Raw genomic sequence first — 16,948 nt, 5'->3', positions numbered from 1 at the left:
AAAATATATATACATAATATGACAAATATAAAATATAAAAGGTAAAAGAAAATATTTATTCAAATATACACAATAAAAAGGAAAAATTTTAAGAAGTAGAAAAAGAAAAAAAGAAAGATAAAATGAGAGAATTTTGAAAGGATAAAGTTACAATTTTGACTAAGGAAGGAAATTTTTACTTTTTCACTAAGGAAATAAAAGAAATTTGAAGAGTAAAAATGAAAATAAAGAAAACATTAAAAGAGATAAATTTAGAAACTAAAAAATTTAGGATAGGGAATGTATACCAATTATCATATATATGGAATTTCTTTTAAATATTATCACATGTATATTATAGATGACAGTCCGTCCCTGCTCCCATGCGGAGGGGATCACATCACGATCATGCTCAGAATTTCTGATTCTTATATTTATATTTCTTTATATGTAAAATACATAAATTAATTGTCAATCTTATAAGTACATTTCTAGACTTTTCATTTTGTCACCGAAATCCTAATTCATGTCACCTAAAAAATATGCTTCTAAAATTTATTGAATCATAATCTTCTATCACTACTAAACTTTTCGCTGAGGCGTATCAATAAAATATATTTCTTAAACGGATTTGTAATTATTTTTATTTTTATTTATGAATTGCAAAAAATACCCTCCTCCAGTTTCACCTGTTAGCAAGAGTTCCTTATGAATTGTTTTAGCAAGAAATTTCCCTTACTATCTAAAGGTATTTTAACTGGTATCTGTTTAAAAGGTTATGTTTTGGACAAAAATACCCCTTAAACATTACACTGTCCCGATCTCATCCTCAGCCGTCCAAAGGATCCACGATTGAAGCTCTGTTCTGGGTCTTCTTCCTTCGCTGCATCGTTGATGCTGACGGCGGTCACCAAAACCCAAACCCAAAATCTCAATTCTAAACCCAAAATCAATCAACAGATTATTCCTCGTCCCCAGGTAATAGAATCTCTCTTTACTCCTTCCCTCCTCTCTCTTTCTCTCTCTCTTTCAAATTTCGAGTTTCATCTGCAAAAAGCTCACTCTAAAATTTAGATACATAATTTCCGTGATTCAAAATGTCGACAGTGAAATCAAGCGCAAAGAAACGAAGTTCCGAATCAGAGACTCTAAAATCTGAGAAGCGAAAGCGAGTTATCATTGAAGACGATTTTGCTCTTGAGTTATGAGTCGAGCAGGTGGTGGATCCGAGCCGTCTGTACCAGATCGTGATTTGTCACCGGTTCGTTGGTTTCATGGAGGCTGCTTGTGGCGGCGAGCATGGAGGACTTGTTATGGTTAGAGTTGCACTACACAATCAACCGGATTTGATACCAGTTGTTGTGGCGGAAACGCAAAATAAACAACACTGTTCAAGGAATAAACAAGCAATCACGAAGAATAAAAAAAATCACACACAAGAACACACGATATATATGGTTCACCCAAATCTTAGGGCTACGTCCATGGAGCACACCGAACAAATTCACTATGAAAAAGATGAAGAATTACAAGGAGAATTCTCTTTCAATCCTCTCAATTTCTTTCTCTTGTATTGGCACACATTTTTCTCTAACTTCTCACCCTATTTATAGAGTCCCAAACTTGTCCTACAAGAACTTGCCTTTTGTAGAATCCAAAACCAATAAGGAAATTAAATCAGATCAGGAAACTGAATTTTCCTTAAACCAATAAGGAAGTCAAATCAGATTAGGAAACTGAAATTTTCCTAACAAATTAGGAAACTGAATTTTCCTTAACAGATTAGGAAACTGAATTTTCCCTAAAATTCAGTACTATTGAAATTTCCATATAATTAAATCTTCCTAAAAATCTTCCACCTAATCAGACTCCACAAAACCACAACAATCTCCCACTTGGAGTCTGGAGCACTTGTAAACCCATTCCATCTTCTTCACATGTATGTCCCATACATGACTGTGCGTTTCTTTCTGTCTTCAACCTAGAAGACCAACTGAAGTTGCGCACAACTTCAGTTTCTCCATGGTCACTGTCTTAGTTAACATGCCAGCCGGATTCTTGGTGCCAAGTATTTTCTCAAGTGTTAACACCCCATCTACTAACAAAGATCTGATAAAGTGGTACCGAAGTCCTATATGCTTGGTCCTTGAATGAAATGCTGAATTCTTTGCCAGATGTATCTCACTATGACTATCACTGTGCAAAACATTCTTCACCTTTTCGAATCCCAACTCTGTTAACAAACCTTGTAACCAAATCATCTCCTTGCTGGCCTCTGTCATCGCCACATACTCTGTCTCTGTAGTAGATAACGCTACAAACCGCTATATTTGCGAAACCCAACTAACTGCAGTTGTACCCACCATGAACACATACCCGGTAGTACTTCTTCTGTGGTCCACCTCACCAGCAAAGTCTGAATCTACATAACCATGTAGCTTCACTTCACCCCTTCTGAAACATAAACATCTGTCTGTAGTACCCCGTAGATATCTCAATATCCACTTTACTGCTTCCCAGTGTAGCTTGCCCGGATCCTTCATGAACCTGCTTACTGCTCCCACTGCATATGCAATGTCTGGTCTTGTGCACACCATGACATACATCAAACTTCCAATGGCTGAGGCATATGGAATTTTAGCCATGAAGTTTTTCTTATCTTCTGTCTTCGGACACTAATCTTGAGATAAGCGGAAATGATTAGCTAAGGGAGTACTCACTGCCTTAGCATTATTCATGTTGAACCTCTTCTGAACCCGTTCAACATACTCAGCCTGAGACAACTGCAAAATACCTTTATGTTTGTCTCTGCTAATCCTCATCCCAAGAATCTGTTTCGCTGCACTAAGATCCTTTATCTCGAATTCACTAGACAACTGCTTCTTCAATTTGCTAATTTCTTCGAAATCGGAACCTGCCACTAACATGTCATCAACATAAAGTAGAAGGATAATGAAACTTGACTTGAACTTCTTGAAAAAGCAGCAATGGTCAACAATGCACTTGTTGTAGCTATGTCGCTTCATAAAACCATCAAACTTCTTGTACCACTGCCTCGGGGCTTGCTTCAAACCATATAAGCTTTTCTTTAACTTGCACACTAGTTTCTATTTCCCTTTGACTGAGAAACCCTCCGGTTGTTGCATGTAAATCTCCTCCTTAAGGTCACCATGGAGGAAAGCAGTTTTGACATCTAACTGCTCAATGTGCAACCCCTCTGCTGCAACAATGCTAAGAACTGAGCGAAGAGTACTCAGTTTCATAATCGGGGAAAAAATGTCTGTGTAGTCAATGCCTTGCTTTTGCTGAAAGCCTTTGACCACCATTCTCGCCTTGTATCTCTTGGAACCATCATGTTCCTCTTTCACTATGTACACCCATTTGTTGTGAAGAACTTTCTTCCCCATGGGCAACTTGGATAGTTCCCATGTTTTGTTAGAGATAAGGGACTTTATCTCATCTTCCATTGCAAGCTTCCACTTGCTAGCATCTTCAACTTGACATGCTTCATCATAGCATTCAGGCTCACCATCATCTGTGAGCAACATATAATCCAAATATTTCCTATTCGGTACATGAGGTCGCGTAGACCTTTTGGGTGCAGGCATAGGAGTTGGAATCTGCGGTGAACTATACTCTGTGAGTTCTGGCCAAGAACCCTTATCTGTCTGCTTTGCATCAATGCTTTTTGGATCATCATCCAACTCAACAAACTCAGGCTTACTCTGTACAGGACTAGTTAACTGTGTTGCATCTCTATCCTTGTACATCACCTTCTCGTTGAAAATCACATCTCTACTTCTAATGATTTTCTTGTTTTGATTATCCCAAAGTCGATAACCAAACTCATCTCCGCCATACCCAACGAAGATGCATTTTAGTGACTTGGGGTCAAGCTTTCCCCTAGCATGGTCACTAATATGCGCATATGCAATACAACCAAAAACTTTTAACCATGAAAGATTTACCTCTTTGCCACTCCATACCTCTTCTGGTATTCGATACTCTAAAGGCACCGATGGTCCACGATTTATTAGGTAGGATGCTGTATTGACCGCTTCTGCCCAAAACTGTTTGGGTAGACCCGAATGTATGCGCATGTTTTTGGTTCTTTCTGTCAATGTTCGGTTCATCCGTTCTGCCACCCATTCTGCTGTGGGGTTCCTTGCACAATCCTCTCTAATCTGATCCCATTATCAAAACAGAACTTCTTGAACCCAATGTCTTTATACTCACCACCATTGTCTGATCTCAACCTTTTGATTTTCAAACCTGTTTCATTCTCCACCATGATCTTCCACTTTTTGAACACGTCAAATACCTCAGATTTGTGCTTCAAAAAATAAACCCATACCTTCCTCGTGTGATCATCAATGAAAGTCACGAAGTAGGATTTTCCGCCAATGGATGAAACAGTGGTTGGCCCCCAAATATCTGTGTGAACTAGCTCAAGTTTCTCCTTTCTGAGATCTCTGTCACTCTTCTTGAAACTGACCCTCTTCTGCTTACCTATCACACAACTCTCACAGAAGTCAATATCAATTGCCCGTATGCCTGGTAGTTTCCCCTTTGAGTGCATAATCTTGAGCCTCCTTTCACTCATGTGACCTAGTCTCTGGTGCCAAAGGTTGTGATCTTCTTTGTTTTCTGCAACTGCTATAGACCCACAAGCACTGGTAGTTGTGTAGAGAGTGCCAGATTTCTTACCACGTGCAATGGTCATATCGCCTCTGGAAATTTTCTACGAGTCTCCATTGAAGGTTGTAACAAAATCTTCGTCTGACAATTGTCCTACCAAAATCAGATTCTTCCTCAAGTCAGGGATGTGTCTCACATCCTTTAACTTCCAAGCTGACCTATTCAACTTGATTTGCACTTCACCCTTGCCAACGACATTGCAAGGCTGATTATCACCAAGATACACCTTACCAAGGTTACTCGGTTCATAGCTATTAAATAGCTCTTTGTTTGAGGTGCCATGAAACGATACGCCAGAATCTAAAACCCATGACTCCGCCTTGCTCTCCAAAGAGCATATCAATGCATCATTTGATTCTTCTGAGACAAAGTTTGCTTCAGTTTTTCTTTCAGTTCCCTTCTTTGGAAGTCTGCAATCAACACGGTAATGTCCTTTCTTTCCACATTTCCAACACTCAACGTCACTGAGATCTATGAAATTCTTGAAATTTTGAGACTGTGTCCTTCTATTCCCTGACTTGGATCTGTCTCTGTTTTTATTACTGTTGCCTTTCTTCTTGTTTGAACCATTGTCTCTGCTTTTAACATTGAACGCCGAACCACTAGTGGAAACCCCTGTTGTTTGCTTTCTAATTTCTTCTGTCAGAATCATGCTCACAACTTCATCAAACTTCAACTTAGTCTTCCCTGCAGAGCTACTGATCGCTGTAATTGTGCCACACCAACTCTCGGGTAACTGCCCTAGAATTAGCAGTGCTCGGACCTCGTATTTGAAGTCGATATCAACAGACTCTAATTGTTAAACTATCTCGTTGAATGCATTTAGATGTTCGTTGAACTTACCACATTCGACCATCTTCATGTTGAACAACTTCTTGATCAAGTGCACCTTGTTTGCTGGAGAAGGCTGTTCATACATACTAGAAAGGGCTGCCATGAGAGACATCGTCGTCTTCTCATTCTTGATATTGAAGGCAACTGACTTTGACAACATCAATCTGACGGTGCCAAGAGCATTCCTATAAAGTAATTCCCATTCTGCATCCTTTGTATCCTCTGGCTTCTCTCCCAAAGGGTGATACAGATTTTTCTGAAACAAGATGTCTTCAATTTGCATCTTCTAGAAACTGAAGTTTGTGCCATCGAACTTCTCGATCATGGATGTAGATGTCTTATCTTCTGATGCCATTACTCCCACTCGAACGGACAGATCTGATCGAAAGACTTTCGGAATTTCGTCAAACACCTTCTGTGCCCTAGGTTCTCAACCAAAGGCTCTGATACCAGTTGTTAGAGTTGCACTGCACAATTAACCAGATTTGATACCAGTTGTTGTGGCGGAAACGCAAAATAAACAACACTGTTCAAGGAATAAACAAGCAATCACGAAGAATAAAAAAAATCACACATAAGAACACACGATATATATGGTTCACCCAAATCTTAGGGCTACGTCCATGGAGCACACCGAACAAATTCACTATGAAAAAGATGAAGAATTACAAGGAGAATTCTCTTTCAATCCTCTCAATTTCTTTCTCTTGTATTGGCACACATTTTTCTCTAACTTTCTCACCCTATTTATAGAGTCCCAAACTTGTCCTACAAGAACTTGCCTTTTGTAGAATCCAAAACCAATAAGGAAATTATATCAGATCAGGAAACTGGATTTTCCTTAAACCAATAAGGAAGTCAAATCAGATTAGGAAACTGAAATTTTCCTAACAAATTAGGAAACTGAATTTTCCTTAACAGATTAGGAAACTGAATTTTACTAAAATTCAGTACTATTGAAGTTTCCATATAATCAAATCTTCCGAAAAATCTTCCACCTAATCAGACTCCACAAAACCACAATAGTTATAATAAAATTTTATTTTGAATGATTTTATTAGGTAATTTTTAGAGTTTTATAGAAATTATTTTTATATCAATTAATAAATATTTTTTATATTTATAATTTTTGTCTAATTAGATTTCTTTTTATTAAAAAACTCATAATAAATAGAAAAATAGGCAATTTATGTTAGAGTTTTATATAAACTCTTTTAAAACCTCTTTTTATATCAATTAATAAATAATTTTTTATATTAGTAATTCTTGTCTAATTAGATTTCATTTTATTAAAAAAACTCAAAATGAATAGATAATTAGGTAATTTGTGTAGAATTTTATAGAAACTCTTTAAATATATTTTTGTCTAATGTGATAAAGTTTTATTAAAAATAAAATAGGTAATTTGTGATAGAGTTTTATAGAAATATTTGTGAAAAAATATTTTTATATCAATTAAAAAATATTTTTTTATATAAATAAATAAATACTGAAACTCTTTGGCAGAGTTTATGTATTTTATAGATAAAAACTCTTTTTATATCAATTAATAAATATTTTTTTATATAAATAAATAAATACTGAAACTCTAAAAAAGGTCGAGAAATTTATGATTAATATTTCTTTAGATCTATAGTTTTATAAGAGGTTTTCATGTAATCCTTTATAACTAAATACCAATGTGGGACAGGAAATATGAATTTTATTAGGTAATTTGTAATTTGAATTAAACTCCTTAAATTAATTTTTATAAAATTTTTGCACATTTAATAATACAAAAAAAAGTTAGTACTACACTTGATCTTAGCCAAAAGGTTGAGAAAAGTTAGCCAAAAGGCTGACCTAAAAAAATTTATTACTACACTTGATCTTTGCCAAAGGGCCAAGAAAAGTTAGCCAAAGTGTCAAGAAAGGTGTGATTAGTATTTCTTTAGGTCTATAGTTTTATAAGAGACTTCCATGTAATCTTTTATGACTCAAAACCATTGTGAAATAAGAAAAATGAATTTTATTAGGTAATTTGTAATTTGAATTAAACTCTTTAAATTAATTTTTATAAATTTTATTAGGTAATTTGTAATTTGAATTAAACTCTTTAAATAATTTTCAGGTAATTTTTTTTTTATAAAAATTATTTTTTTATACTAAAAAATAAATATTAAAATACTGAAACTCTTTGCATATTTAATAATAATATAAATATAAATATATATTTTCCGGAATGGTTAAGCAATTGTGTGTGATTTATATATTACAACATGGCACATTAAGGCGAACCAAAAAAAAAAAAAAGGCCCACAAGCATGGCTTCAAGGGACAAGGCTATAAGCAATCAGCCCAACAAAAGCAACAAGTCCAACATCAAAGAGGCCCAAAAATCGAAATTTTTGGCCAATAGAAAATAGATAGTCTTATTTTAATTATTAAATTAGAAATGAAAATTAACTTATCATTATTGATTTGGTAAGTGAGTATATAACGTACCATCACTAATTTGATAATTAAATCTACAATTGCCATTAATGGCTAATTAGCCGTTAATTGCAGTTATTAGATTGAATCGTTGTTTGGGCCTTTCTTTGCTGTGTGGGCTTGTCTCCCTTTCCTTGGGCTGTTTTGGCTATTGGCCCGCTTGTAATTCTTATTTTTATTAATATTAGTTGCTTTAAATTCCAAAAAAAAAAAAAAAAGTATATCCACAGGTAGTCAAGGACTGCAGTCTTATCCACAAGGAGAAGACTGTATTGTGCTTTTTAATTTTCATAATGCTATAATTTACCTTAAATCTGATGAACCAAACAAAAAATTAATCTCAATCTTAAGGCATTCGTTTTACATTTCAACCCTTAAACTGATGAAATACAAAAATCAAATTAGCGTTATTCAAATTGTATTATTATTATTATTATTTTTTAAAAAGGCACTCATAAGTTATGATTCTATATATATGTATATATTTATATATTAAAAAATAAATAAATAAAAAAATAGTGAATACTTTCATGGTTAAAATGGAAGTTTTTAAACATATACTGTATAGTTTTAGAAGACATTAGTGATGGAAATCTACTAAATCCAAGGACAACAGAACCAACCTAAAGGCCCTAAACACACCGAATATACACTTCATATTGGGTGAGTCATCAATTGCCTACTTAATGAAAATGCACGTGATTAATAAAAGTTTATTATGTGATTAATAAAATTAAACTCACTTATTAATAAAAGTTATTATATAGTTTCGGTCAATCTTTATTTTTATTTTAATTATTTTTTATTTTTTATCATTATTAAGAAACTCACACACATCTCACTCACACACTCATTTTACTCTTTTGGAGATTCAAACCCTTATTATTCACTTTAGGACTTAGCGGAAATACCACTGGATCAGAAAGGTGTTTGATCCGGTCAATATTTATTAAACAAGTTTTTTTAGTTTCTGCTTTCGCAGGGACGGACCCAGCAGGGGACTAGAGGGGGCAGATGCCCCCCCTGAATTTTTAATATTTTCATTTTATACCCTAATATTTTTAAAATTTATGAAAATGCCCCCCCTAAAATTACAATTCGCCCCCACTGTATTCTTTTTTTTTTTAGCATTTTATACTTCAAATTTTGATAATTTATGAAGATGCCCCACTATAATTATAATTTGCCCCACTGATTTTTTTTTTTCATTTTATACTTAATTTTTTTTAAAATTTATAAAAAAAACCCTACTAAAATTACAAAAATAAACCCATCATATAATTTTGTACTCACAAATTAAAAATTCGCCTCCCCTCACCAAATTTTCTGGGTCCGTCACTGTGCTTTCGTGTTAATTCATGAGTCTAATTTTTTTTTTTAAAGTTTGTGTATTAGCCCCATAATATATGTATCATTCAAGTTAAGAATGTAATTTAAATAAGAGACCTCAAAAACTTATTTTCTGAATTTATGCCAAGAGCGTACCACTTGTATCTAGCGCATGTTAGTTAAAAGCGCCAGGTTGACTCAGACTGGGATCGCGCTTTTTAATAGAAGTCAGTTCCTTTCTGCTCAGAGACATTGTTGTAGCTTCAATCTGCGGCTGAAACCCCAAAGGTACTCTCAATACTCTTCTCTAATCTATTTCAATAATCTAAACATCATATTATTACTAAAATTTTACATTTTTATTGCTCAACCCGTCTTTCAATGTATCCCATTTCCTGGATCTGTAAATTAGGGTTATATATATATATATATATATATATATGTATATTGTATTGAATATTTCAAGTTTTGTGCTTTAATTTTTCGATTATCGATTTCAATCTAGGACTCACGGATTTCGGTATTTCATTCTGAACTGTGTAATTTATATTTAGGAACGTCATGTTTTCGACAAAGATTTGAAATTTTGATCTTTATAATGCATTATTGTTTGTTATTGTGTGCTTATCGTCGTGTTTTCAGCAAAGATTTGAACTTTTGTACTTCAAAATGTATTATTGTTTCAGTAGTTGTTATTGTGTGTGTGTGTGTTTTTTTTTTTGGGTTCCATCTGAATAGTGACAAACTGCGTTGTGTGCAGGTGACTCCGGCAAGCTCAGTTGCACTTAGTTGCTTGTGTTCTCCCTTTTATCGCTATGTGGGTAACAAATATTTTTTTTTAGAATCTCAATTTAATCTTAAAATCCTCTTGACTTGCTTGGTTTAGTTTTTCTAAAACAGTTTTTTTTTGTTATTAGAGAACCAATTAAGAGAATGCCGTTCAAAAATTTATTTCATTTATGGTTTTTTGGAAATAGTTAACTGTAAACTGAGTTAAAAGAAAAAGGACTATATCCACATAACAGTCTTTTGTAGTTCTCGGTTTTCAGATTATTGAAAACTATTTCAGAGAACTGAACCGAACAAGCTATTTTTTATTCTTTTATTTTTAGATTTCATGATTTCCCCTTAATTTGTATCTTTAATCATGAAAATTGGTTACATAATTTCAGTTGTAATTCTCTAATACACATAGATAACTATCTTATAACCATGAACAACCTCCTCTGGATTACTCCTTCAGGGAATCCCCGACTCTGCCTTTGTATTGAACGAAGAATGCAATAATGTGGATTTGCCAAACTAGCTTTGCCCTTAACCCCACCAGTTGGGTGAATGCGTTTCATTCTTGAAATAGATGTTGCCTCAAAACATAGCAACGAACAAGAATGTGACACATTGCTTGTCTCAGCTTCAAATCTCATCTACATATGGTATGTGGGATGCACATCATGGAACCTCCAACTGCTCTATTAAAAAACCTTCGACATAGTTTACCCCTAACACTGGCTATCACCACGTAATACAAAGAAATCGAAATAGGATCTCTCTCTTTTTCCCACAGAGCTACAAAGAATCTTGAGGCTATGCATTCGCTAAAACATATAATTCAATAGTCAAAAATATAAGTTTGAATACACCTTCAACTGGACTCAAATCACTATATGTGATCCCGCTTATACATACTTGCACCTTGGCAGTGCATAAATTGATACATAGAATAACAGTTCATCTCATTTTTTTCTTCCTTATTATGTTAAATTGGTACTTTACTGATAGCTATCTGAATGATCTACTGATAAACTATGGATCCACAATTAACTTCTAATGTAGCACATTTTTTGTACTGCTGTATTGTATCTTAATTTTAATTATTATTATTTTTTAATTCAGGGCGGATGAGGAACCTGTTGATACAAAGAAGTATCTTGAAGAGGCTTGCAAGCCGAAGTGTGTGAGACCTTTACTCGACTATAAGGTGATTTTTGATAAACTATCAACTAAAATTTCTATTGCATTTCCAAAAGTTCACTCACACACACACACACACACACACATATATATATATTCTTGCTTACAATGTTTGTAGTGCCTTGTCAAAAAATGTGTTTGTTCTCAGTTATCACTTGTGACGGAATCGGTTGTTGTTTGAGCATCCTGTGAATTGTGTTTTACATTGCAGTTTAGCTTTAAAGATGCAGGTTGTTGTGCAATAGGTGGGCATACTATTATATACTATCGAGGTTGTCAATTGGAATCCTAGAATGCCTGAATAGTTTATATAAATGTTAAAGAATAAGAAGCATGCCGTTCATATTCAGTTAAACCTAACAGAAACTTTAGAAAATATGTAAACTGGAATGAATTTGTTCTGTGTTCATGGGATTGAAATATTGTGTTGCTTTGATTCTGTGGTATGTTACATCAGTATAAAGTTTGGCTGCATCATTATTATGGGTGTGTATTGGCCTAGCCAAGTGTTGGACTGTTCAACCTAGGGATGGCAAAATCCCCAAACCCGACGGGTCCCCGCCCCGCCCGCCCCGTTTAGGGCGGGTTTGGGGACTCTTTGATTTAAATGGGGATGGGGGTAATTTTTGAAACCCTGAACGGGGTGGGGATACCCGCCTTGCCCCGTTTAGGGTGTACATTTACTAAAATACCTTTATATATTATGATATATTACTAAATTAGATTAAGTATAGATAAACACACTTAAGAAAAATTATAACTTGGTTGTGTTGAATCTTGGAATTTGAGAATAAGAAAAATTATGTGCTAAAAAAAATTATAGTGTGTGTTAATCGGTTATGAGGGTGGGGTGTGGGCGGGTATGAGGATGGGGATGGGGCTGAAATTTTAAACGGGGATGGGGGTGGGGGTGGGGATGGGGATGAAAAAATTCACTGGGTATGGGGATGGGGAATGAGATCCCCACCCCGCCCCATTGCCATCCCTAGTTAAACCTCAGCTTAGTGCAATTTGAATTTGGGCCTAACTCGCCTGATGAAGCCTGGTACTCATTTTACACAGAACTTAAGCTTGTTTTTAAACCTAACAGAGCTTATTTAAACAAATCAAAATCTTTTTCTTTTTTAGGTAAGATAAATAGTATAAATGAGAGAGGAATGTACAAACATGTCACAGAGGCAACAATCAGGTCTTAATCCATATGAAAACTTGGCCAGGAGGCCCAAACATCCAGAAAAGATGAACCAAAAAAGGCAAAGCCCATAAGAATTGCCAAGGGAAGTGGGGAATCCATCAATCTGGAGGTCTGGTGTAGTGTCGGATAAAGGAGCTGGGAAGCATCCAAGAGGAGGTAATATCTCTGGCAAGCTTGCTATCCTTTATCTCAAGGACATGAGATGGCATCAACTTATCTGTGATAGGATGAATGAGAGAATCTGCAGTAGAGGGAGAAATTTTGAACACTATTTGATTCCTCCCTTTCTAAATTGTATAAACGCAGCTTGCAAGTGCAATCATATGATCTGTGAAAGATTGGGATGTACTTCTCCAGTTGAGAGAGGTCCAAGAGATCAAGGAACTCCAGTTAGTTTGTTAAATATGGAAACCATGAAGATGCTGGAAGTGTTCGCAGATGACACAGGAGAATGGCACTGGAACAACAGGAGGGTGTGAGATTCTGCAGCTTGAAGACAGAGGGAGCAAGAGTTTGGAATATGCGGGTAAGCCTTAGCAGTTTGGTCTTTGGTGGGTAGACAACCATGATAGCAATTCAAAGGATCATATTATGTCTAGGGATATAAGGCCTGCTCGGAACTAGGTGGAATTATTCAGTAGTGTGGTAAGTTGGGTTCTGGAAAGCCAAAGTGTGGAAACAGAGAAGGACAAGGAAGGAGATACTATCTATGTAACAATGTCTTCTCTATCGGGGTTAATTGGAGGGAGGGAAGAGGGAGATAAATCAGAAATGGCTGACGGAAACTCAAGCTCAATACACTAGTCAGTAAAACGAAAAAAGACAATCTCAGAACTCCAGTGTCTTCCTTGAATAATAGAACTGACAATCATAAGTTGGTGTGTGGGAGAGTTAACCCATTGATTGGCTTCAGCTTTGAGGTGCAAGAGGTCCATTGGAGAACCAATTATCAAACCATAGAAGAGTTCTCTCTCCATTATGGATATTAAATTTGACATAAGCTATTGCAACTTGACAAATTTCCCCTGGAACGTATTCTGTTGTCATAATTGATAAGCCTCTATCTATTTATGAATTTATGGTGAAAAAACTGAGTTTTATTGAAAGCCAGCTATATGGTGCAAAACATTTTTGAATAGCATGCACTGCTTGAGTCATTGTGGAACTGATATCCAATATAAGCAGTTGTTGCATAGCAAAAAAGTGTTTTGAGCAGATTCCTCCTTTGTAATAGAATTTGCACAGTAGTACGATATCAAGGCTTATTGTATTTGATGGAGTTGTGTAATTACTTCTGAAGTGTTTATTTAATATATATAAATCAGTGAAAAGGATTATCATTACTATTGCATTGTACCTATTTAGACTATTCATAACCCTAATTTAACCAAATGCAGTGTTATTCTAGGCTTGTTAATCAATCGAGATAAAAAATAAACTTGAGCTTTTGCCTATTTAATAGTTAAAAAAATTGCAAAAATTCAAGCCTGAAATTTTCATGTGCAGCTTGATTCAATTGTCGTCTATGATTATTGCCTTTATTTTGTTTTCATGATATCCAGTTGTCTCTACATTCCCGGGGTAATGATGTCTAATTTCCTGTAGGCATGTATTGAAAGAATCCATGGCGATGCAACTGGGAACAAGCACTGCACTGGACAATATTTTGATTATTGGTCTTGTGTTGACAAATGCGTAAGCCGTCTTTCTTTCCTTTTCTTAATTGCAATTTTGGCAAATTTATTCGATTTACGGCTCCGGATTTGCTTCTGAAACCACTATACTGTAACACAGGTGGCGCCCAAGTTATTCACAACATTGAAGTAATGGTGAAATATTTGTAACTTCACGTTTGCTATGTTGTTATTCAACCAGACAGTCATGGACTCTTTCTCCTTATTACAGACTTCCAAATGCTTGTATGGTACTTCTCCTTTGCTACATGAAGATTTTGAACTATTGAGACTTTCAAGTCAATAAAAGTGGATTTCTGTATGGTTTAAATTTGTTCCCTTTGAACATTCATTAATATTATATTTCAATGTTTTTAGTTTCATGATGAACAGCTTGATTAGCTTACATTTTTTTTATTCTTTTCCCTCAGAAATTTGATTAGCTTACTTTAACAAATTAAAAGCAGGAGGTTCAATCAAGCAGTTATTCTGGAACACTTGATTAAATAAAGATATTAGAATTAATTAATGTTCTTTTTCTTACTTTTGTTCATAACAATATAAAACGAATGAAAAACACATTCATTTTTTTTTTTTTCAATTCAAAATGATTTCGTTCCACTCCTCCACAGACAAACAACTTATTATCTGTATAGTAACGACGACGCATGCTATTTTGGAGGGGCTAAAGCTTTGGGCCTGTCGTTTTCTAATTGCTTCTGTTGGGCTCTGCCTAGTTTGGGCTTTGCCTCTGAGTTGACTTAACCGGTCCTCTTCCAAATTGCTTAATTTTTCACCTAAAAGGAGCTATCGACCAATCAATAGAAGAGGACAAAATAAAAAAGTTTATTTACTACTATGAAAAGTAGTTTAATTTGGATCCTCTTCAATTCTCACTGTGCGAGTATCTCCAATTTTTCATCCAATAATAAAAAAATGCGTCACACATTTAAAAAAAAAAAAAAAATTTTTTTTTATAAGTATCTGCAATGTTTTGGTTTCATACCCAACTTAATTCAAACAAGATGGTAATTTGGTATTTTTGCATCAGTTAGATATATATTTGGAAATACTGGGAGATAATATATTTTTTTTTTTTGAAGATAATCCATTCATCATAATTTTGAGTTATGACCAAATAATAGAAACAGCAGTTGTCTCAGAAGCGTGCGGTACAAATCGATGAAACCTTCCATTAATTTCCTTTTTTAAACTATAAAGAATGCAATATTATAACCTAGACTTGCTCAATCTCGATGGACAATAATTTCGAATGAATTTATCCTTGTAGAAGGTTATAATAATATTACTATATATATATCTTCATAATAACTCAATTTTTTTTTGAATTATACTTAATTCATAAATAATTTGATTGGTTTATATTACTTACATTCAAATCAAGCCATCTTAATTTATACCAAATCAGCCCATTTGAAAAGCAATTTTCTATTCAAAAATAAAGTTTAATTATTTTATTTCTTTTTACAAGTGTGAACGCATCAGATCCCTTGAAAGTCGAAACAATACTGTGGCCACACTTTGCCAAATGCCCATCTTCTCCTCCTCCTATATATTGGGGGCGTGTGTCCTCCACACTTCTTCACATAAACAATCTCTCTCTCTCTCTCTCTCTCTCTCAGAGACACACCCCCATATTCTTCTCTTTGATTCCTAGCTGCTGCTTCTTCTCCTTCTTTCATGGCAAATACCAACCAAACTACTGAACCGCAACCATCCTTAAATGAAATGAAACTTTCAATCCCAACCATGCATGGAGTGGAGGAGGTGGAGGTGGAGGTTTTTGACTACTCTAAAAGAGCACAGTGGCTTAGAGCCGCCGTGTTGGGCGCCAACGATGGTCTTCTCTCAACGGCATCACTTATGATGGGAGTTGGGGCGGTCCGGGATGATGTAAAGACCATGATCCTCACCGGGATTGCCGGGTTGGTGGCCGGAGCTTGTAGTATGGCCATCGGAGAGTTTGTGTCCGTGTACTCGCAGTATGACATAGAAATGGCTCAAATGAAGAGAGAGAACAATATTATGAGTAGAAATGCCTTGGAGGACAAGAAAAGGGGCTTGCCGGACCCTCTCCGGGCGGCAGCCGCGTCCTCCTTGTCGTTCGCGGTGGGGGCGGTGGTGCCACTGCTTGCGGCGGCGTTCGTGAAGGACTATAAGCTGAGGTTGGGGTTGGTGGTAGGGAACGTGAGTTTTGCACTGTTAGGGTTTGGAGGGTTGGGTGCAGTGATGGGAGGGTCACCTGTGGTGAAGTCGTCATTGAGGGTTTTGGTTGGGGGTTGGCTTGCAATGGGTCTCACTTTTGGCTTAACCAAATTGGTTGGTTCTACTGGAATGTGACTGTATTATTGGTAACATATTTGTGATCATGTGTTAGGGTTTTATTTTATTTTTTTCTTTTTGTGGGTATTTCTGTAATTTTCTTTTTGTCGTACTTTGATCCCTTTTTTATTTTTTATTTTCATTATGAGCTTTGGAGATGCCAAAAAAAGTTATTGAAATTAAACAAGATTACGTTAATTTTGCTTTTTTATTAATCTTCAATATGAGCTTTCTCACACGTGCACACACTAATTAGGAAGGTGTGCCCCGTTTTGTTCTCGAAGGTACAGTGTACAGACTGTCATTTTCTTTTATTGTGTATTATATCATAATGTAAAAAATTAAATAAAATTGACACATTCACAAATGTATGGTATTGTGTAAAAAAATTATCAGAAAGAAGAACAAGAAAAAAATGCATATTAGCTTTCTCCATAATATACATTCTCTCATT

At 35.2% G+C, this 16,948-nt stretch overlaps 1 protein-coding gene across 1 annotated transcript; it reads left to right on the top strand.

The window, feature by feature from the left end:
* Window positions 1–15,773: 15,773 nt before the first annotated feature.
* LOC132286244 (vacuolar iron transporter homolog 4-like) lies at window positions 15,774–16,709 on the top strand. Its single transcript, XM_059788514.1, has one exon. The coding sequence runs from the start codon at window positions 15,853–15,855 to the stop codon at window positions 16,510–16,512; it is 660 nt and encodes a 219-aa protein (XP_059644497.1). The 5' UTR covers window positions 15,774–15,852; the 3' UTR covers window positions 16,513–16,709.
* Window positions 16,710–16,948: the final 239 nt, after the last annotated feature.

The sequence above is a fragment of the Cornus florida genome, unplaced genomic scaffold, assembly GCF_030987335.1.
Source record: "Cornus florida cultivar Cherokee Brave unplaced genomic scaffold, ASM3098733v1 CherokeeBrave_3.0.0_Hap2_Chr02, whole genome shotgun sequence".
Taxonomy (NCBI): domain Eukaryota; kingdom Viridiplantae; phylum Streptophyta; class Magnoliopsida; order Cornales; family Cornaceae; genus Cornus; species Cornus florida.
This window is presented reverse-complemented; position numbering and strand designations above follow the sequence as displayed.

Excerpts from the sequence above, each read along its gene's own strand:
- LOC132286244 (XM_059788514.1), top strand. The coding sequence starts at position 15,853 with ATGGCAAATACCAACCAAACTACTGAACCGCAACCATCCTTAAATGAA.